Below are 22206 nucleotides of genomic sequence, written 5' to 3'. Positions count from 1 at the left end.
CTTCATACTTCACAATTTTCGAGTTGATCATTTTTATCGCATTTTCCCATGCAAAACTCGTCTATCAAATCTCCACAAGAGCATTAGTAACTTCCAAGTATTTGATGCAATTCATTTTTAACAAGGAATAAAATTATATGAATTGAAATGACATGAATGTAAATTCTATTTATGAAAGCGGTAAATTATGCTAAAGAGAGTGTATTTACAAAGGTTGCCGTATTTTTAACGTCGATGGCTTGACTTAGTGCTTCATTTGTTCATGTTTGATAAATTGGGTCTTCCAAAGTGACTTATTCCACTATTTGTGGTTCCATTCCTTCATGATATTCCTTGAGACGTTGTCCATTCACTTTGATCATCTTTCCCGTGCTTAGGTTTTCAACTTCCACCGCTCCATGAGAAAGGATCTTCTTCACAATGTACGGTCCAAGCCATCTTGACCTTAGCTTTCCGGAGAACAACTTGAGCCTATTTTGGAAGACAACTTTGCTACCCTCCTTGAACTCCCTATGACTTATCATCCGGTCATGCCATATTCTCGCTTTCTCCTTGTATATGGCGGCATTGTCGTAGGAGTCAAGACGGATTTCTTCAATCTCTTGAAGTTGAAGCTTCCTATGGAGGCCCGCGTCATCTATGCTTTGGTTGAAAGACTTGATTTCCCAATAGGTCTTATGCTCCACTTCCAAAGGAAGGTGACATGCCTTGCCATAGATGAGCCGGTACAGGGATATACCAATCGGGGTGTAGGCGGTGCGGTATGCCCAAAGAGCGTCGTTCAACCTTTGACTCCAATCTTTTCTATTGGGGTTCACCGTTTTTTCTAAGATACCCTTGATCTCCCGATTAGACACCTCTGCTTGCCCGTTTGTTTGATTGTGGTAAGCGGTGGAGACTTTATGCACGACCCCATACTTCTTGAGCAACTCCTCCATAATCCGGTTGCAAAAGTGGGTGCCTCGGTCACTTATCAACGCCCTTGGATAACCAAACCTTGAGAAAATGTGGCTTTGAACAAAACTTGAAACCGTTTTTGCATCATCATTCCTAGTTAGTATGACCTCAACCCATTTTGACACATAGTCCACCGCCAATAGAATGTAGAGATAGCCATCCGATTTTGGGAATGGTTCCATGAAGTCTATTCCCCCACATATCAAATATCTCCAAGTATAGCATGGGTTGTTAAGGCATTTCATTCCTCCTTGATATGTTGCCAACCCGTTGGCACTTCTCACAAGTCTTTGTGAATATGTGGGCATCTTTAAAGATGTTTGGCCAATAGAACCCGCTTTCAAGAATTTTCCGGGCCGTCCTTTGGGATCCAAAGTGACCTCCGCAAGCATATTCATGGCAATGTTTGAGGATAGGCGGTATCTCTACATCCGGCACACATCTTCGGATAACTTGATCTTGACACATCTTCCATAGATAGGGATCATTCCATATATAAAACCGGGCATCGACTTTGATCTTGCTTCTTTGGCTTGATGACAAAGAGGTAGGAAACTTCTTTGTCACTATGTAATTCACCAAGTTGGCATACCATGGCTCCGTCATCCGCAAAGCATAAAGACATTCATGAGGCAAACTCCCATTAACTACCCCCATTTTTTGCATTTGTTGATCATTAAGTTGTAGTCGAATAAGGTGGTCGGCCACTACATTTGCCAATCCCTTATTCTCTCTTATTTCGATGTCAAATTCACTTAATAGGAGAACCCACCGCATAAGCCTCGGTTTTGTGTCTTTTTTGCTCACAAGTTGAATGATGGGCTTGTGGTCGGTATAGACAATCACTTTGACTCCTAATAAGTATGACCGAAATTTCTCAAGAGCATATACTACCGCCAAGAATTCCTTCTCGGTTGTAGTGTAATTCCTTTGTGCATCGTTGAGAAGGGAGGAATCATATTGGATGACATAAGAAGCTTTGTCCTCCTTTTGCCCCAATACGGCTCCAATGGAAAAATCGCTTGCATCCGTCATGATCTCAAATGGCCGATCCCATTTAGGTGCTTGGATGATTGGGGCCGATATAAGTCTCTCCTTTAACAAGTCAAATGCTTCCTTACAATCATTATCAAACACGAACTCCACATCCTTGTGCAAGAGTTTGCACAAGGGGTTAGCGATTTTGGAAAAATTCTTGATAAACCTTCGATAAAAACCCACGTGTCCCAAGAAGGACCTCACGTCCCGAGTATTAGATGGATACGTCAAGGTCTTAATCTTATCCACCTTTACCGTATCCACCTCAATCCCTCTTTTCGACACTATATGCCCTAGCACGATGCCACTACTCACCATTAAATGACACTTTTCAGAATTTACTATGAGGTGAGAGTCTATACAGCGTGTTAGGACCATAGCGAGGTGGTCTAGACATGACTCAAAGGAGTCTCCATAGATGGTGAAGTCATCCATGAAGACTTCCAAAATACGCTCCACATAGTCCGAGAAAATGCTCATCGTGCAACGTTGGAAAGTTCTGGGAGCGTTGCACAATCCAAAGGGCATACGGCGGTAAGCATAAGTGCCAAATGGGCAAGTAAAAGTTGTTTTGGATTGGTCCTCCGGGTGAATGGGGATTTGAAAATACCCGGAGTACCAGTCCAAAAAGCAATAGTACTCTTTTCCACCTAACCTCTCTAGCATTTGATCTAGAAAGGGTAGGGGAAAATAGTCCTTCAAAGTGACTTGGTTGAGGCGGCGATAATCAATACATACCCTCCATCCCGTTTGTAAACGGATGGCGTCAATGCCCCTTGGGTGTTTTTGACTACCGTCACCCCTTCTTTCTTTAGCACAATTTGATTAGGACTTACCCATTGTTAATCACTAATGGGGTGGATGATTCCCATTTGAAGGAGCTTGATGACTTCCTCTTTCACCACCTCTATCCTGGGTGGATTGAGTCTCCTTTGAGGTTGTCTCACGGGCTTAGCCTCTTTCTCCAACCGAATCTTGTGCATGCAAGTACTTGGACTTATCCCCTTGATATTGGCTATGCTCCACCCAAAAGCTTCCTTATGCTCTTTTAACAGGGTCACTAACCTCTCCTCTTACTCCTTTTTGAGTTGGTTTGAGATAATCAATGGAAAAGTGTTGTTTTCTCCTACGAAAATATATTTGAGGTGATTTGCGAGGGGTTTTGGTGGTTTTATGATGGAGGATAAAGGTCTCTCAAGATTGGCTTCTAAAGGGAGAAAGGGTGTAAGGAATTTATGCTCTTGATATGCCAACGTTTCGGATGAAACCCGAGGAGGACGCAAGCTGCGTGAGGGTATGCAGGCTGCGTCGTTTGATGCAGGCTGCGTTGAATGGCGCAGGGTACGTCCTAGGCTGGATCGTGCACTTTCATTTTGTTCTTTGGGTAATTCTTCCCCATCTTCAAGCTCTTCTTCTTTGTCCAAGTCTTCGAAATACTCCTGCACATCATGAGACAACACTACACGCAAACCTTCTTGTTCAAAATTTTTAGTGAGGGAAACCTCAAGAGGGTCCCTTTGACACAAATTATACAATTGTGAGACAATTGGTTCAATGATGTTCAAGAAATAGCATGAATGTTAATCGCTAGGTTATTTCATAGCATCATAGATGTTGTATGTGAGTTTCTTTCCGTCAAATTCCATAGTGAGGTTCCCATTAGACACATCAATCTTTGTTTTAGAGGTTTTCATGAAAGGCCTCTCCAAAAGGATCGGCGTGGCCCTCGAGTCGGCTTCCATATCAAGAACATAGAAGTCGACCGGGAAAGTTAAGTGGTCTACCTCTATCAACACATACTCCACCATCCCCTTTGGGTAAATATTTGAGCGATCGGCGAGTTAGATCACTACGTCGGTTTTGTTCAAAGGTGAAAGCCCTAAGGACTCATAAAGTGTGTAGGGCATGACATTGATTGATGCACCTAGAATTAACATAGCATGAGTGAAACTTTTCTTCCCCAATTGAGCATGGTATAGTGAACATCCCCGGATCGCCACACTTTTTGGGAAGGGATCTTTTAAAAATGGCGGAGACATGTTCACTTATCCTTACCTTGTGGGCTCCCTTTTTTGTGTTTCTCCTAGGCGTACAAAGTTTCTGTAGAAACTTTGCATACCTCGGGACACCTTTTAAAAGATTGAGTAGGGGAATGTTTACTTCACACTTCCTAAAGGTTTCATAGAGATCTTCTTCTCTTTCAAACCTTTTGGAGTGTGTGAGAACATGAGGAAAAGGTACCTCCACGTCATGCTCTTTCACTATCTCCTCAATATGATCATTGGTGTTGTTGTTTGCTTTGCCTCCTTTGTCCTTGCTCAAATGAGACTGTAACTCTTCTCCACTATCCTTGGATTTTGAATCCTTTGCTTTGTCTACCACAATCTCTTCCTCCTCTTGTACCTCAATGTAAATGATCCTCTCATTTGACTTTGCCTTTCTCTTCTTCTTTGGGGGAGATTCTAAGGTTCTCCCCTTCCTCAAGGTCATGGCACTAGCATTCTCTCTTGGAGGGAATGTGGTGGAAGGGATTGAAGTGGAGTGCTTATGGTTTCTTTTGGCAATTCCTTGGGAAATTTGGCCAAGTTGGATCTCAAGGTTTTTCACCCTTGCATCACTTGAGAGCTTATCTGCATCCATTTTGTCAAACCTCTTGGTTATCTCAGTTTGCCCTTTCACAAGAATCTTCAACATCTCCTTGGTGGATAACTCGTCATCTCCTTGAGAGGAGGAACCCCCTCCTTGAAAATTCTTGTAGTTGCCTTGAGGACCTTGGTTACCTTGATTTCCAAATTGGAAGGATCCTCCTTTTCCTTGTTGAAAATTTTGGTTTCTTTGGAAATTTGGGTTGGGACCTTGTGAATTTTGATTCCTCAAATGGTTGAATTGTCCATTTTGGAAACTATTTGAAGTATCCCCTCCCTAACTAAGGTTTGGATTGTCCTTTGAGCTGATATTGTAAGTGTTGCCACTTGGATCGTATTTGTAGTATCCTCCCCCGGTGGGATTTCTAGAATTATAGTTACCATGCATCATGGCACTCACATTCTCCTTGCTTATCCCTTGTTCTTCCATGATGGGACAAGACTCCACCGGGTGTGGACCTTGACAATAATTGCACTCCACATGGATCCTCGTGCTCCACCTTGGTTGTTCCCCATTAATTGAGCTACCATTTTGGTGAGATCATCCACGGTCTTCTCAAGTTTTTTGTTGGAAGGAGAGGGTGTTTCAATTAAGTGGAAAGTCTTAGACCCTCGGCCCCCTCTCCCATAGCTTCATGTGCTCGCGGCTAACCTCTCTATGATTTCATTTGCCTCCGCCACGGAGTAGTTGTCAACCCCACCACCCGTAGCGGCATTCACCATTATTTGGTATTGTTGAGTAAGACCGTCACAAAAGTTAACCAAAAGATCATCACCACTTAGCCCATGGTAGGGACATTGGGCAACCAACTTCTTGAACCTTTCCCCATACTCAAACAAGCTTTCACTCGGATCTTGTTCCGGAGAAGTGATGGCCTTCTTGGCATGGTTGTGTCTTGAATCGGGGTAGAACTTTTCAAGAAATGCCGATTTCATTGCCTTATAAGTACGAATTGTACCCGGTGGAAGGTAGAATAGCCAATCCTTTGCCGCATCTAGTAAAGAGAATGGAAAAGCTCGCAATTTAAATTGGTCTTCCGTGACACCATTTTGTATAGCACCCTTACACATCAAATGGAATTCGGAGAGATGACGGTTGGGGTCATCCCTCGCATGCCCATTAAACTTGGGTATATTGTGGATAAAGTAGCCCTTCAACTCAAAGTTTGCATTAGCCCCCATGGGTGGGTTGGTAATGCATAGAGGTTGAGTATCATAGTTTCTTGCCCGGAGCTCCCGGATGGTTCTTGTATCATTAGTCATTGTTGGATATTCTACTTCTATTGGATAAACCGAAAGGGGTTCGAAGGCTTCCTCGCTCTTCAAATTGTCCTCCCCTTTAAGGTCGTTGATACCAAGGGTTGGTGAATAACCAAGAATATGCTCCAAATGCATCTTCTTCTTTTGGAGTGGACTCACTATCTTGTTGGGAACTAGGCATAAACCTTTACACTAAACAAGATAGATTAGAACTACCAATTACATTTAACAATAACAAGGAAATAAGAACAACAAATCATAAATCTCAACTCAAGTTCTAGTTACATTGCCTTCCCCGGCGACGGCGCTAAAATTTGATATGTAATAACTAGGTTGTCGTAATAACTAGAATTAACTACCAAATTAAAAATTTATAAGCCAAACTATACTATAGATTACTCTAATGGATAAAGCAATATAGTGCAAGTAAGGGTCGATCCCAAGAGAAGGACTTTTAAACTAAAGACTTGAATTGTAAACTATTGAATACTAGTTAAGACCCTAATGTAATACTCCGTATTTATATGTCTTGGGGGTACTCTATCGAGTAGCCCTTACTCTGTCGAGTAAGGGCAAGTTGCGAAGATAAATAGTTTCTGACCTGTTGGGCACTCGATCGAGTGTGGGACACTCGATCGAGTAGAAGGTACTCGATCGAGTACCTTGGGTACTCGATCGAGTGTCCAGGTTTATCGGGGAGTTTTCTCGGGTTTTGTTAATTACGCGATTAAGGTATATAAACATATTCGGCATTGTTCTAAATCACTTTTTACAAAACCTAAAACCTGTTTAAGAGAGAAAGCAACTTGTCTTCTTCCTAATCGCGTTCTTGACAATTCCCGGAGTTCAGACGGTCGGTTTGCATCGTAGTTTGTGTCGTTGGATTCCTTGCGTCGAGGGTAAGCTTTTAATATAATTTATATAATGTTTTGTTAAGATTGGTGAAACCCTAATTTAGGAATTGGGGGTTTTTATGAGTAGTATTTGAATGGTAGCATCTATGTGTTGTATGATAGGAGGAGAATTCGTAGAGGAGCCGTTTTGAGGCATTTGTTTAGATCGTCTGCGTGTTTGCTTTCCAGGTAGGATTTCCTACTCGGTATTAGTCCCATAATGGGATATTGGTGATGTGCTGTAGTTAGCTGTTTGATTGTGATTGTGATTGTGATTGTGATTGTGATTGTGATTGTGATTGGTTGTGATGGTTCTCGAGATGCGTTCTCTACCGAGTGGGGTCACTTGCGGGAGTGATCTCACGCCCTAGTTTCGCCCTTCGTGGAACCCGCCACGAAAGGGGATGTGCACATTAATGATACAGGGTTATCGCTCGTACGATGAGCGGGGCTTAGGTGGGCACGGCTGCGGTCCCCCTGGCGGGTGGTGGTCCGGTGGACGATCGGTGTTGAGATGATGATGGGAGTTGGTGTTGTGTGTATGTGTGTGACAGTTAATTTGTCTGTTTGCCTTATTGTTATTATCTATTTTGATTGTGTGATTTAATCGACCCGGTGTTGTTTTGTAAAACTGCGGTGATCCATTCGGGGATGGTGAGCAGATATTGAGCGGTATAGAGATGGTCTTGGATAGTGGGGATGGCCACGACATGACGATAGAGTCTTCCGTCGTAGTTTAGTCTTTATTTACATTTCATTTGAGAGCGATTAGTTGGAATAATGTATTGTACTTTCGGTTGGTTTGAGGATTGTAACTTTTCATTAAAGCACTTATAATAAATGTTGTTTCTATTTTGTCTATTTGATTATCATGCCTCGGGCAACCGAGATGGTGATGTCTCCATACCTGAGTGGTCCTGGTAAGGCACTTGGAGTATGGGGGTGTTACAAATGGTATCAGAGCGACGATCCTGAAACCTGTAACCAATGAACTTAATGAACATAGGGAGTCAATTAAAATGAACCCGGGGTAAAAGTTGTAGGAGCTAGTGCAAAGGCTTGGGAGACGTCCTAAAGTCGCAAGGGGTCGCCCTACAACTTTGAACCGGTCACATGGGAAAGTGTTTGTCGAGTCGTATGTGTGTTTGGTTAACTGGTTTATGAATGTGATGGAATGTGTTAATTGTTGGATGTTGAAGTAGAAAGTTGAGCATGTGAAAGAAAATGGTGATATGAGGAAACTTGTTGATGAGATATATAGAACTGTGGTTGGAATGAGAAACATGATGGATGATTCATAATGTGACATAATAATAACATGCGAATAGAAATGTTGTGTTGTATACGTATATTTTGTCTGCATAGAGTTGTATGATAAGTTTATGTACTTGTCCACGATTGTTCATGGGTATATGTTGTAAGAAGTGTGTAGCTGTAATTGATGAATTAGTTGGAAGAGATTAAGTAAGTAATTGCATAAGAATATGAAATTCATGGGTGGAGCATGTTTATGTGGGTAAATCGTGATTGACAAGTTAAATAACCTATGTGCATGATGAATGTTGTTGCTTGATTTTTGAAAATAGTAACGTATGATTACGAATACTGGTTTTATGAGTTTTGGACTGGTTTTGTTTGCTTGGTTGTTGTTTAAGTCGTTTGGGAAGTAAAAATCAATAGTTGTGTTTTTCGTTTATAAAGAGGTTGTCTTTAAACTGTTATAACTTGAGATGCATAAATGATTTTGATATGATTCCAATTGGAGATGATAGCTTGTCCTTTTACGATTCTAACGATAGGTCACACGCCCAAATTGACCAAGTAATGAGTGAGTTATGACTGTTTTACGAAAACTGGACAGTGCTGAGAATTAGGGTACTCGATCGAGTATCCTTGGTACTCGATCGAGTAAGGGGGCACTCGATCGAGTACCTCAGTTACTCGATCGAGTAGCCCTGGTGATTTGTTTTACGTGCTTTTGATCTTGACCTACTCGATCGAGTAAGTCCCTTACTCGATCGAGTGGCCTGTACTCGATCTAGTGACCCCTATTTTGGGTCATATGCTTATCTTTTGAATTCGTTGCATATTTTGTTTAATTCAAAGTTGTTATATTGCTTCTTTATGCATTGTTTTACATGTATGTTGGTCTTGATACGTAAGTTACCCAATCTTATGTTGAAGTGAGTGGCCTTTGTGGTGAGTAGGAATTTGGTGGGAGGACATGGGTTATATGTGTTGTGATAGATAGTGGAAAAAGAAAAGGAAGATTGTTATGGCTTAATTGAGACATAGAGCATGTTTTCTGAGACGAGATGAAATGAGATGAGTGATATGGTTGTGTGTTGAGTAACGTAAAAGTAAGTGAATGGGGCTAGGGGGAGATGTGAGTTTATGGAACATGAGAATGAAAAGATTGAAAGAAAGGATGTGGATAGTAACAATCGGGAGACGTATAACGAATTATGGAGGGAGATGGTTAGGAATAGTGTTGAGTAGGAATATATGTAATGAAAGGTCATTTTAGAGGAATTGAGAAGAGTGGTATATAGTGAACTTAAAGGAGACATGTCGCGAGGTGGATTTGCAGATAGTGACTGAGTTTGGGAATTTGTGTTATCGAGAGACGAAACTAATGTGTGATTTCATTGGACGATTAACGATATAAAAAGAATTTTGATTTCTAGAGATGTAAAAAGGGAGATGTAATTGTTTGAACATTAAACGTTGATTTTTATGGACAAATTAGTGACAAGTGTGAGTGAGTGGAGTGATGAGAAAGGATCCAAGGTAAGAAAGAATGAGATGATATAGACATGAAATAGTGAGATTTGAGTTTTGGGGCGATGAGAAGGTAATTGGAGCACTAAAGGGGTTAGGTAGAAGTAATAGGAGTTGGGATATTAAATGGAATTGTTGAGTATGAAGAGAAAAGAAGGATAAAAGTAAGCTGAGAAAAATATTCACCGGAGTTATGTGATATAAAAGTAAGGAATCATCGGGATATATGATACTATAAAGAATAAGTAAGTTAACAATTGTACGAAATTTCGGGACAACGTGATTAATCATGAGTTTCGAGGAATTAAGGGAGTAAGAAGTTGGTGGAGAATTTGCACGATAATCGATAATTGGTGGAGAGTTAGATGAAAATACGAGTAAGATAGTATTGGGAATGATGTTGATGTAATTTTGATTGGTGAATTTGAGGATAGCTATTGGAATGTTAACCAAAGATAGGAAAGAAATCGTGATATTTAGAGATGAGTGAAAGAGGTTTGATGTCCGAACAGTGGTGGTGTTATGGTTTGTGACTAATGGTTAAGAGTGATGGTATATTAGAAAGGTAGCAATTCAAAAGAGGTTGATTTGGTAGGGACCTGATTGTTGTGTATAATTGTGAGAGGGTATAAGATGTGGTTAGATGAGGCGGATGCTAATAGTTGAATAGTAATAGTATGGTTATACTTGGCAGGAAGTGATGGTTGTGCGAATGGGGAATATGTTATGAGTGGCGTATGAGTTAAGCTCGGGCGATAGGTAACCTTTGTTGAGTGGTAACTTACGTGATCGGGATTGATTGGTTGGATGTGATTATGGGTCTATGTCATATATATAAATGTTTGTGTGAGGTTGTGACCTCACAAGAAATGGTATGGTGTGATAATTATAAGTTGTTATCTGAATTTTTTGTAATACATGTTGGATACGAGAACGTTGGAATGATATCCAAAAAGGTAATAATTTGACTGATTTGGCATGACTAGTTATGATTGTCTGTATTCATGATACATGTCAATATGTGATATGGTAAGGGGATGATATTCACGAGGTTAGTATCTGTTTAATTCATAAAATATGTTGTGCTATGATTTAGTAAAGTGGATTTGAGTAAGTTTTTCTTGACTGAAAAGTTATCCTGAGTCAGTGTTTATGGGAGTTGTATGCAGTTGTGATGTCTATCGATGTGGTTGTGGTGCCTCGGGTGGTGATCCAGACACGATATTTAGTGTTGTGATGCGGGTATTTTCGCACTACGGTGTGGCTGTTGGTGGCGGTGTTGTGATGCCGTCACCGGTTGTGGTGGATTAGGCGGGATGATTATGATTCGAGTTTCGAAAGTACATACCGATTATACATAGTTTGTTGCTCTGTTTGATGTTGCTCCCTGCGAGTTTCAGTTTCTGCATGTAGACAGTTGTCTTGCTTATTGATGTTCTCTTTACCAGGTTAAGTTAAGAATGAGGTAGAGTATGATAGGAAATAGAGTTGAATATGTTTTCGTTGTTGTCATGGTATAGTGATGTTCTATTGATGGGATACGGTTGTGAGAGGTCGTTACAATAATTATGATCTTGTTCTAGTTAAGGTTTGAGAGACATGGTAATGGCAAGTGAGTCGTAGAACATGTGTGGTAATGACCCGAAAGATGCAGGTGGTTCATAATCTTTTGTTGAGACAGTGAGTGTAGGGTATTGGGAATTAGTGTCATGTTAAGTTGTGTATGAGTTTTGCGGTAATGGAAGAAAGAACTTGATAATCTAGTGTGCGTGTACATAACGAGTGTGGATCGTGAGTTATGCTTCTGGGAGATAAGTGCCTTATATAGAGAGGTATGTCATGTTGCGAAAATGTGGAAGAGTGGAAGTTTTGGGTTAAGCTAAAGATTTTGAGGTATAAGTTAGGTGGTTTGATGAGTGAATTAAAGTATGAGAATTGTTTAAGTAAGAGAGCCTTAGATATATGCATGGTGAGTGTTTGGTTTATAGACGGTTATCTTTGACATGTGGTGGTAAAGAGGGTAATGAGATGTATCTAGGAGTTGGTATTAGTGAGTTACGAGGACGTAACATTTATCTTAAGAGGAGTAGGATGCGATAAAAGAGATTTTGATGGTAGTTCATATGGTAGTATAATTGGAAGTAGAGTGTTGGTGTAGCATAAGATATGGATTTGTATATGTTGTGGTTGATGGTGTTAAAAGGTCATGGACGTCTTTGATAGTAGTTCGATGGTTAGGAATGTGAGAATATTTGGATAGTGTTGACAGTTGAATGATGATGGTTGTGGGTTCGATAGTCTTGACAGTTGGATGAGGATGTTTATGAGTGTGAGTAAACTTCGAGGACGAAGTTCCTTTTAAGGATGGTAGAATGTAACATCCCGTTTGATGTCTATGAGTGTCTTGATTTTGGATTTGATAGTGGATGATATTATGGAGCTAGCGGCATTAGAGGATGGTAGTTGGTTATGTATGGAGTTGGTGTCGTGAGAGATATATATATGTGGAGTTGATACGATATCGTGAGCCATGTTGTGGAGGTAGGAATAGTTAGTGGAGTTGGTGTTACGAGTTCATGTTTGGGTTGGAGTTTTGTTTCGAGTTCTTAGTTACGTTGTTGTGTCTTGATCGAGTTAGCATGTTTGTTTTTATGTATGGGTTGAACTTCGGGGACGAAGTTCTTTTAAGGAAGGAAGACTGTAATACTCCGTATTTATATGTCTTGGGGTACTCTATCGAGTAGCCCTTACTCTGTCGAGTAAGGGCAAGTTGCGAAGATAAATAGTTTCGACTGTTGGGCACTCGATCGAGTATTTGGGACACTCGATCGAGTAGAGGGTACTCGATCGAGTACCTTGGGTACTCGATCGAGTGTCCAGGTTTATCGGGGAGTTTTCTCGGGTTTTGTTAATTACGCGATTAAGGTATATAAACATATTCGGCATTGTTCTAAATCACTTTTTACAAAACCTAAAACTGTTAAGAGAGAGAAAGCAACTTGTCTTCTTCCTAATCGCGTTCTTGACAATTCCGGAGTTGACGGTCGGTTTGCATCGTAGTTTGTGTCGTTGGATTCCTTGCGTCGAGGGTAAGCTTTTAATATAATTTATATAATGTTTTGTTAAGATTGGTGAAACCCTAATTTAGGAATTGGGGGTTTTTATGAGTAGTATTTGAATGGTAGCATCTATGTGTTGTATGATAGGAGGAGAATTCGTAGAGGAGCCGTTTTGAGGCAATTTTGTTTAGATCGTCTGCGTGTTTGCTTTCAGGTAGGATTTCCTACTCGGTATTAGTCCCATAATGGGATATTGGTGATGTGCTGTAGTTAGCTGTTTGATTGTGATTGTGATTGTGATTGTGATTGTGATTGTGATTGTGATTGGTTGTGATGGTTCTCGAGATGCGTTCTCGGCTGAGTGGGGTCACTTGCGGGAGTGATCTCACGCCCTAGTTCGCCCCTTCGTGGAACCCGCCACGAAAGGGGATGTGCACATTAATGATACAGGGTTATCGCTCGTACGATGAGCGGGGCTTAGGTGGGAACGGCTGCGGTCCCCCATGGCGTGGGGCTAGTCCAGTGGACGTCGGTGTTGAGATGATGATGGGAGTTGGTGTTGTGTGTATGTGTGTGATTTTTTGTCTGTTTGCCTTATTGTTATTATCTATTTTGATTGTGTGATTAGTACGACCCGGTGTTGTTTTATAAAACTGCGGTGATCCATTCGGGGATGGTGAGCAGATATTGAGCGGTATAGAGATGGTCTGGATAGTGGGGATGGCCACGACATGACGATAGAGTCTTCCGCTGTAGTTTAGTCTTTATTTACATTTCATTTGAGAGCAGTTAGTTGGAATAATGTATTGTACTTTCAGTTGGTTTGAGGATTGTAACTTTTCATTAAAGCACTTATAATAAATGTTGTTTCTATTTTGTCTATTTGATTATCATGCCTCGGGCAACCGAGATGGTGATGTCTCCATACCTGAGTGGTCCTGGTAAGGCACTTGGAGTATGGGGGTGTTACACCTAATGACAATTTAAACTTAACAAAAGGAAGTAATCACAAACAATGGATATTAACAATGTTCAACTAGTAGGAAACATAAATGGAAAAGGCATGGGTTTGGAGACAAACATGGAAATTGAGTAAAAATGGAGATTTTCTTATTAAGACAATTCAACAAACAACTCGTATGCAAGATTCAATATAAAGGGGAAAGCTTGATGTAATTCTCTCCTAGTAACCCAACAATGATAAAGTTTGACTCTTTTTACCCTCTTACTATTATCTACCCAATACTACCATCTCAAGATGTTGATACATGCAAATTAAACCATCTACACATACCCTTCAAACTTAGACAACAAGTCATTAAACCATGAAAAGAGACTAAGCATGAGCATTAAGATTTTAACCAAAAGATGGAGTTAGGATCAATTCCTCATGAGATTAAACCATACAAATGAGAAAAAGACATAAACTTTCCTATTTATTATATGAATCCCTTAAACCAAATCAACATACAAAAAACTTGCTTCAAACAATCCTAGATAGATTAAACCATTTCTCTAGAATTTGCAATAGTTGAACAACAATAAGCATGGATGGCCAACCCAAACATAAACATCATTCAACATACAAAATTTATCAGCACAAGGAAAGGATATTAGATAAATTAAGAGAGGGTTGAGAGTCTTATAATACCAAAGTTGGATACTTTGATCAAATTACATCAAGATTAAAGCTTAGCCTTCCATATCCTTAGAAAAACCCAAGAAATGTGGAAAGATTAATATCCAATGTCAAAAGATTACAACTTTCTTCCTAAATACCAATTTCTCTTCTCATACAAGTTTTTGAGATTATTCCCTAATAAGATCCCCCTTGGGTCTTCAAAACATGAACTATATATAGGGCTGCACCCCCGTCTAGGTTAAACATGATTTTGGGCTTCAACCAAAATGATTAAGGATGGTTGATCAACTCTTCAAGGCCGAGGAGGACACAGGCTGCATCATCCACCGCAGGCCTACGTCATACGGCACATGCTACGTCAATAGACGCGGGCTGCGTCCTGGACTGATCTCCGCTCCAAAATGTTTCTTCCTTTTCAGGATTTCTTCATCACTTAGCCTCCATGCTTTACACCAAGGGACGTTAACTCCTATAATAGCTCGCATATAGCCGTCTTCAGTTGATTGCTTGCTTACGAGTGTGGCTAGAGGCTCTTGCTCAGGATTCCGGACTCTCCTCTCAAAACAATGCTCCACACATACATTAAATCTTATTAATCACGATAAACAATGGGACGGGAAGATTAACTCATTGTTCCTACAAAATGACCCTTAAATTAAACAAACTAGGCCTAAGAAGGCCTTATTGACTCGACACTTTTGACCCTATCACACATCCAAATCATACCTGCTCAATAACTGCTCACCATCCCCGAATGGATCACCACAAATTTTAAAACAATTAAACGGGGTCAGTTACTGATTACACAACATAAGATAATACAACAACCACTACGCCAAATAACAGGTGCAACAACGGTTAGATAAGGTGATGTACCATTGTAATATAAAATACGGAACCGTTATTACATCGACCGTTGTTATTTTGTGACCACGGTTGTTAAAAAGGAGGAGCCGTTATGAAATGTAAATATTAGGTTCAAATAACCGTAATACAATATTAAGAACGGTTCAAATACCGTTGTCTATAATATTGAAACCGTGGTAGTATTAGTTTGAATGCTCTACGGAAACCTATGACAACGGTTTTACTGAAACACAACCGTTGTAAAATAGTAAATATGACAACGGTTTATTCTTATTAAACCGTTTTAAATGTCATGAATTCGACAACGGTTTATGCTTATTAAACCGTTATATTATGGATGAATATGTCAACGGGTTTCTATTTAAATGCGACCGTTGTCAATATATTTATTAACCACGGTTTTATTTTTAATCGTAATTGAGTTTATTAATATTTTTTAAAAAAAATTGTTTTAGCAGGTTCCAGCAGCTGCTGAAATGCTAATTTTTGCAGTAGCAGGTTCCGCTGAAATGCTACTGCAAAATAGCATTTCAGCAGCTGCGCATTGCAAAATTTCAATCCTTTTTTTTGGTGAAAATGTAAGCTTTTCATTCCAACCAATAACAGTTACAAAGTTTTCAACTGATTATGGGCATCCCCATAATTCGACCAATAATGACAATATGTAAAAGCGACTCAACTACATCAGGTCTCTATTACACATCCAGGTCTGATCTCTTGCTAACAGAGGTTGTTTTGCTTTGCTCCTGACACAATTTTTTATGCAATGTTTCAATTGATTAAGAACATATTCTGCGGTTTTTAGAACCCCTTGTACTCTAGCTTCATTTCTCACTTGCCAAACCAAGTACATCAAGCCTGCTACACATTGCATTGTTAATCTTCTTCTCATCCGCATACACCATTGCCAGGGCTTGGTTAAGGGAATATCTAACCCCAGCCAGTTCTTCAGTAACTGAAGGGCAATTGCACTGTAAGGGCACTGCCAATATAAGTGATCCATTGTTTCAATACCTGTTCCACAAATACAGCAGCTCACTTCATTGCATATCCCTAGTCTATTGAGTCTACTCCTGGTCGGTAGTTTATCATAAATAGTAATCCATAGGTGGAAAAAGTGTTGAGGCACAATGAGACTATGCCATAACATCTTACTCTAAGGTCCTTAGGTTTAGACCCAGCTAGCCATGCATATCCAGCATCAGGGCTGTAAGCTTTGTCACTGCCCAACCATTTGTTACTAGTATAAGCATTAAGAAAAAGATCCTTGATTTTGCAGATCCTTCGCCATGCCCAACTAGAGTTAATAGAAGGTTGATAAGTGACCCAATCCCTACCTTTCATATAAAGAAGGTCAACCCATTTGATCCATAGGTGATCCATTTTTGTGGCAATCCACCAGACATATTTGCCAATTAGTGCAGCATTCCAAAGCTCACAGTTCCTTAAACCCAGACCACCTACCTCCCTTGTCTGACAAATAGAATCCTAAGCCACCAGTGGTGTCCTAGTGTAATTGTCTGTCCCATTCCAAAGGTAATTTCTACAAATCCCTTCAATCTTTACCAGAATATATTTTGGCAACACAAATATTGCAGCCCAATACCGGTGCAAGGAGAGAAGGACAGCATGTACCATAACAAGTCTTCCAGCATAAAACAGCTTCCTAGATCTAAAACTTTTAATTTTACTAACTATTGTTTCCACCAAAACATTGCACTCCATATTCCCTAACCTCTTAGAGGATATGGGAACCTCCAAGTATCTAAATGGTAAAGTACCCTTAGTGCATTAAGTCAGATGCAGAATCTGATCAACCACCTCATTTGGCACCCCATTAAAATAAATATTAGATTTGGTAGGGTTCATTTGAAGGCCACTAGCTTTAGAAAAGGTTTGGAAAGCTCTAAGTAAGAGTGTAACAGACTGTACATCCCCCCTACTAAATATTAATAGGTCATCTGCAAACATGAGATGAGTCAAGCCAATTCTTTTATATAATGGGTGAAACTGGAACTCACATTTATCAGCAACCACCTTTAGGATTCTACTTAAATACTCCATGCAAAGAGTGAAGATTAGGGGGGAAAAAGGATCCCTCTGTCTTAACCCTCTCTTTCCTTGGAAAAAACCAGTAGTCTGCCCATTTAGATTGATGGAAAAGGAAGGGGTGGTAATGCATTCCATGATCCATTGTTTTATAAGTTCAGGAAACTTCAAGGCACTCAGCATCTGCTCAACAAAGCTCCACTCAATTTTATCATAAGCTTTCCTAAGATCAATTTTAATCATACACCTAGGAGAGACATATTTTCTTCCATAGAGCCGCACAAGATCTTGACAAATCAAAACATTCTCAACAATTTACCTACGCTTAACAAAGCCCCTTGATTTGGACTCACAATTAAGGGTAAAACTTCACTGATTCTAGCACAAAGAGCCTTAGAGATACACTTGTAAATGACATTACAGCAAGCTATATGTCAAAACTCAAGGACACTTTTTGGGATATCAGTTTTTGGGATAAGTGTGAAATTGTAGCATTAAACTGTTTAAGTAGCTTGCCAGTACGGAAGAAATCCATAATGGCTAAAGTAATCTCCTCTCCAATAATACCCCATGCATCATTAAAGAATTTGTTGGAGTATCCACCAGGCCCAGGAGCCTTCTTATTAGAAATACTCCAGACAATACCCTTGATCTCCTCCTTAGTCACCCCTTTTCAGCAACAATTGAGGTAGTTCATCAGTGATCACTGGACCCCATAATGTACAGTGGGTATGTGAACCTTTGCAGTGCACCCATTCACCCGCAACAGTTGCTTATAGTAGTCAATGAAAGCTGCTTGAATCTCCTCACCTTTAGTTATGACATTGCCAGAAACATCAGTAATTTGAAGTACCTCATTCTTAGCATTCCTCCCCATAATCCTACTATGGAAGTAGGCAGAGTTTTCATCCTCTTCCATTACCCACTCAGCTTTACCTTTTTGAGCTAGGAAACTATGCCTAGCATTAGGGGTGTTCATTCACGGTTCAGTTCGCCGAACTGCTAACTTAATGCAGTTCGCATACGGTTCGGTTCGACAAAACTCCGAACCTAAACCGCACCATTTCTAACGGTTAGAAATGGTTCGGTTAACCACTTTAAATGGTTATTATCGGTTTGGTTACCGGTTAACCGATAATCATTCTACATATACTTTTTTTTTTCAGTTTTCGTTAATTTTTTCTAGTAGTTTAATTAAATTTTCATGATATATTATACTCAACAATAAAGTTAATTAGGTAAAAATTAGTATTAATCAATTTAAGAAATTTTTAATTTGGATACACTAAGAAAATTAAACGAAAGAACAATTCCTATATAATATTTTAAGTTTTTGCTTACTTTTTTGTGAAACGGTTCGGTTCGCGGTTAAGCGGTTTTCTAAAATTTCAAACATTAACCGAACCTCTTCCATAATAAATTTAACGGTTCGGTTCAGCGAACCACTTTGTCGTAACGGTTCGGTTAAACGAACCTTAAAAATGCACGGTTTTTCGGTTCGGTTATTACGGTTCAGTTTATTCTGAACACCCCTATATAGTATTAGCCAGCAGCTGGTAGGATTTGGCAGCTTCCAATTCAGCATCCATAAGAACTTTATTACCAGGATCCATCACCAATTGTTTTTGCAAATCAGTTATCAGAGCATAAGCAACATCAGCACTGTTCTCTACATTTGAAAATAGAGAATGATTTAAGCTTTTGAACTCCTTCTTCAGCAATTTAAATTTTCTCACCACCTTAAACATCTTTATCCCTTGAATGTGAGTCCCCCAACAATTTTGAACAATATGTTGAAACTTAGGAGCAGTGCTCCATATATTAAAGTACCTGCATGGAGCCTTTCCTCTCTGTCTGTCCAGAGCAGTATCAATGACACATGGGTTATTGTCAAAGTTACCCTCAGGCAGAAAATTGGTATTTGAATCAGGGAACATAAGCATCCAGTCATCATTGATAAAACATCTATCCAATTTACTATAGACTCTAGTTCTTCTCTCATGCTTATTATTCCATGTAAAGTAAGCCCCTCTAGAGCACATCTCCATAAGACCACACACTTCCACACACTCATTAAAATCTTTTGTTTCAGCCACAGTCACTTGACTTCCCAATCTCTCATTAGGTCTCAACACACTATTAAAGTCACCACACACCAACCAAGCACAGTTCATATTACTAGCAAACTGCTTCAATTTATTCCATAAAGGTACTCTCTCTTCTACTCTAATAAAAGTATAAACCATAGTAATAAAAAAGGTTTTATTAGAACTAAGTTCATTCACATACACATGAATAAACTGTTGATCATAGGAGATATTGAGAATTTGGAGAATCCTAGGGTTCCAGATAATCCACACTCTTCCTCCCTTAATGGTAATTACTATTAGTTGTAGTACTCCAACCATCACAAATATTAATAGAAATTTTATTAAGAGACTGAGGTTTTACCTTAGTCTCCAAGAGGCCAAATAACCCAACAGCTTGTTGATGTAAGAACCACTTAACATCCTTCTGCTTATTAGGACTATTTAGCCCTCTAACGTTCCAGAATCCAATACTAACTATTATCAAGGGATTTGGAGGAACTAATACCCTTTTCTCCTATCTTAGTAGCAGTGTAAATAGATTTGTTCAGGCCCTCTAAGAAAGTCCTACTTCTTTCCACCCATGACATGGATTGGTAACCTCCCCGCACTTTTCTGTGTTATGGTAACAATAGGAGCAAGAGTGAATTCAATGCTTCTTCTAACCCCTCCTATGAACACAGGAGTTCTTTTGCTGACCCATAGGTTTCCCTGGTCCAGGTGGAGTTGGGTGAGTTGTAGGACCATTAGGGGCCCTAGGTCCAGTTTTAGGTCTCTAAACTTTCCTAGGCACCCTGCCTTCTTTCTTCCTACAAACCTCAGTAGCATGACCATATCCTTTACACGAGGTGTACATAATAGGCCTCCATTCATATTCCACCATCACCTTAACCTCCTGGCCCTTTTCATCTAAGAACCTAATCTCAGTAGGGAATTATTGATTAAGCTCTACCTCAATTAAAACACGAGCATAACCCAATCGTGTCTTATCTTTGGTAGCCCCATCCAGTTGGAGAAACTTCCCAACCAGCCCAGATAGCTTCATCAAACATGATTTCCCCCAAAATTTTAGGTCAAGTCTAGGTAATCGAATCCAAGTGGGAATAGCTTTAACTCCCTCCTTAGAGATTCTCACTTTAGGGTCCCAAGGCTTAAGAATAACAGGTTTATTATCAAAAAGATAATGTCCCTTTGCCAAAATCAGATCCCTTTCCATCATCTCAAACCGCACTATAAACATGCCATTAGGGAAGAGTGAAATCTTATCCACCTTATGATTTACCCATACTCGCTTTATGAATCCATTCAGGACCTCCTAGGGAGGATTAGCACCGAGAATGAACCCATAAATCACCGTGGACCAATATTCAATCTCCGGATTAACATCTTCATCACATAATTGCAGTAGTGGAGTTGAAATAGGAGTAGCCTGCTTACCTGAATCCTTCCTTTTGCTCCCCACACTTTGCCATTCTTCTTCTGATTCCTCCAAAATTGATCCCAAATCAAGCCCAGTAACCCTACTAGAACTATCCTCATTCGTATCAACATTAATTGTAATTGAATCCATTATAGATTGATCAGTAGTATCATCTTCCTGATCTTTATTCGTATTTTTGATAATTTTTTTGGGGGTTTATCGATTTTTTTTGCTCGAGCCATGAAACTCAGAAACTGAAATCGTTTATTTCTCTAGATTTTTCCTCTCTCTTCATTTTTTTTTTGCAAAATTTCAATCCTGCAACATCAGAATATTACACAGATTGATCTATTCAACCCAACATCAAAATATTATAAATAGGGTGACCAAAACTAATTACACATGGCTCTATATACACACATACATAATGAGCAGACTTTTGACCATCCGCTAATGTAAGAAAATAAGTGGCCTACTTATATCTCATGTCGGTGATGTCTTGCTTCGAATAGGTTGGGTCTTTGTTGTTGATTGAAGGTGGGAACTACAAATCAAAATATAATCAAAATAGACATAATATGTGGAATATTACAAAGAATTAAACCCAAGTTACGTTTGAAATAATTATTAAAACACACTAACCGGTGACTCGATGTTGATATACTTTCGGGTGATAATCTCCCACATGGACCGCCAACAGAAAAAGGCGCAATCTTTACTGTCTGGTTGTTGTAGAGGAGACTATTATATAAATCACATACAAATAAGCTAAATTAGATCCCCTGTCGCATAAACATAAATTAAATGATAGGAGTAATTATAAAGAATACACTTACTTTTATCGTGACAAAAGTTGGACTTGATGCTCCAATTGCTTTAAACACACTAATTCATAAATATATACAGGAAATTATAATTAGCATTTGGCTCAGTAATATTGATGGGACATTAAAAGGAGCCTAGTCTTCAAAGGTCATACAATAACAATTGACATTATAATGTAAGGTTGTAAACTTACTCAGTTATCATCTTTACATATTTCTCAGTGGGACTATGTCCGCAAGAGTCAATCCAGTACACTATGATTTTTGTCACATTGATTGCCGTTAGTAGCCAATGCTTGCTATGAAATATTGAAAATTGAACTGTTAGTTCATATACATGAATGTAAGCGTGTTCATAAATGAATAAAATCGTGATTCATTATAATGAAGTACTACACATACTGATTCTTATTGTATGGGGCAAACCATAGGCTTTTGAGCATCCTCAACCGTTCAGCAATTTTATCGATGTGGTCTTTGTATGTGTATCCAATCACCTTTTGAGAGAACAATTTAGGTGACACGAATCCGTAATCATGAGAAACATAGTTCCCCTCAGCGATGTGTGTACACAGGTACCTATTACGTCAAATGGAACGAGGAATGTTATTTTCATTGATGATTTAAATAAACATCACTATTCGTAAAACCAAATGCCAAGTTTTATTAAAAAACTTACTTCAT

General features: G+C 39.4%; 1 protein-coding gene across 1 annotated transcript; it reads right to left on the bottom strand.

Moving 5' to 3' along the window:
- Positions 1–18723: 18723 nt before the first annotated feature.
- LOC141631805 (uncharacterized) lies at positions 18724–20848 on the bottom strand. Its single transcript, XM_074444428.1, has 6 exons — positions 20716–20848; positions 20298–20508; positions 20096–20195; positions 19850–19989; positions 19643–19730; positions 18724–19491 (listed from the first exon to the last, which is right to left on the bottom strand). The coding sequence occupies exons 1-6, from the start codon at positions 20846–20848 to the stop codon at positions 18724–18726; spliced, it is 1440 nt and encodes a 479-aa protein (XP_074300529.1).
- Positions 20849–22206: the final 1358 nt, after the last annotated feature.

The sequence above is a fragment of the Silene latifolia genome, chromosome Y, assembly GCF_048544455.1.
Source record: "Silene latifolia isolate original U9 population chromosome Y, ASM4854445v1, whole genome shotgun sequence".
Lineage (NCBI taxonomy): Eukaryota > Viridiplantae > Streptophyta > Magnoliopsida > Caryophyllales > Caryophyllaceae > Silene > Silene latifolia.
The sequence above is the reverse complement of the archived record's forward strand: the minus strand, read 5'-3'. Positions and strand labels throughout refer to the sequence as shown.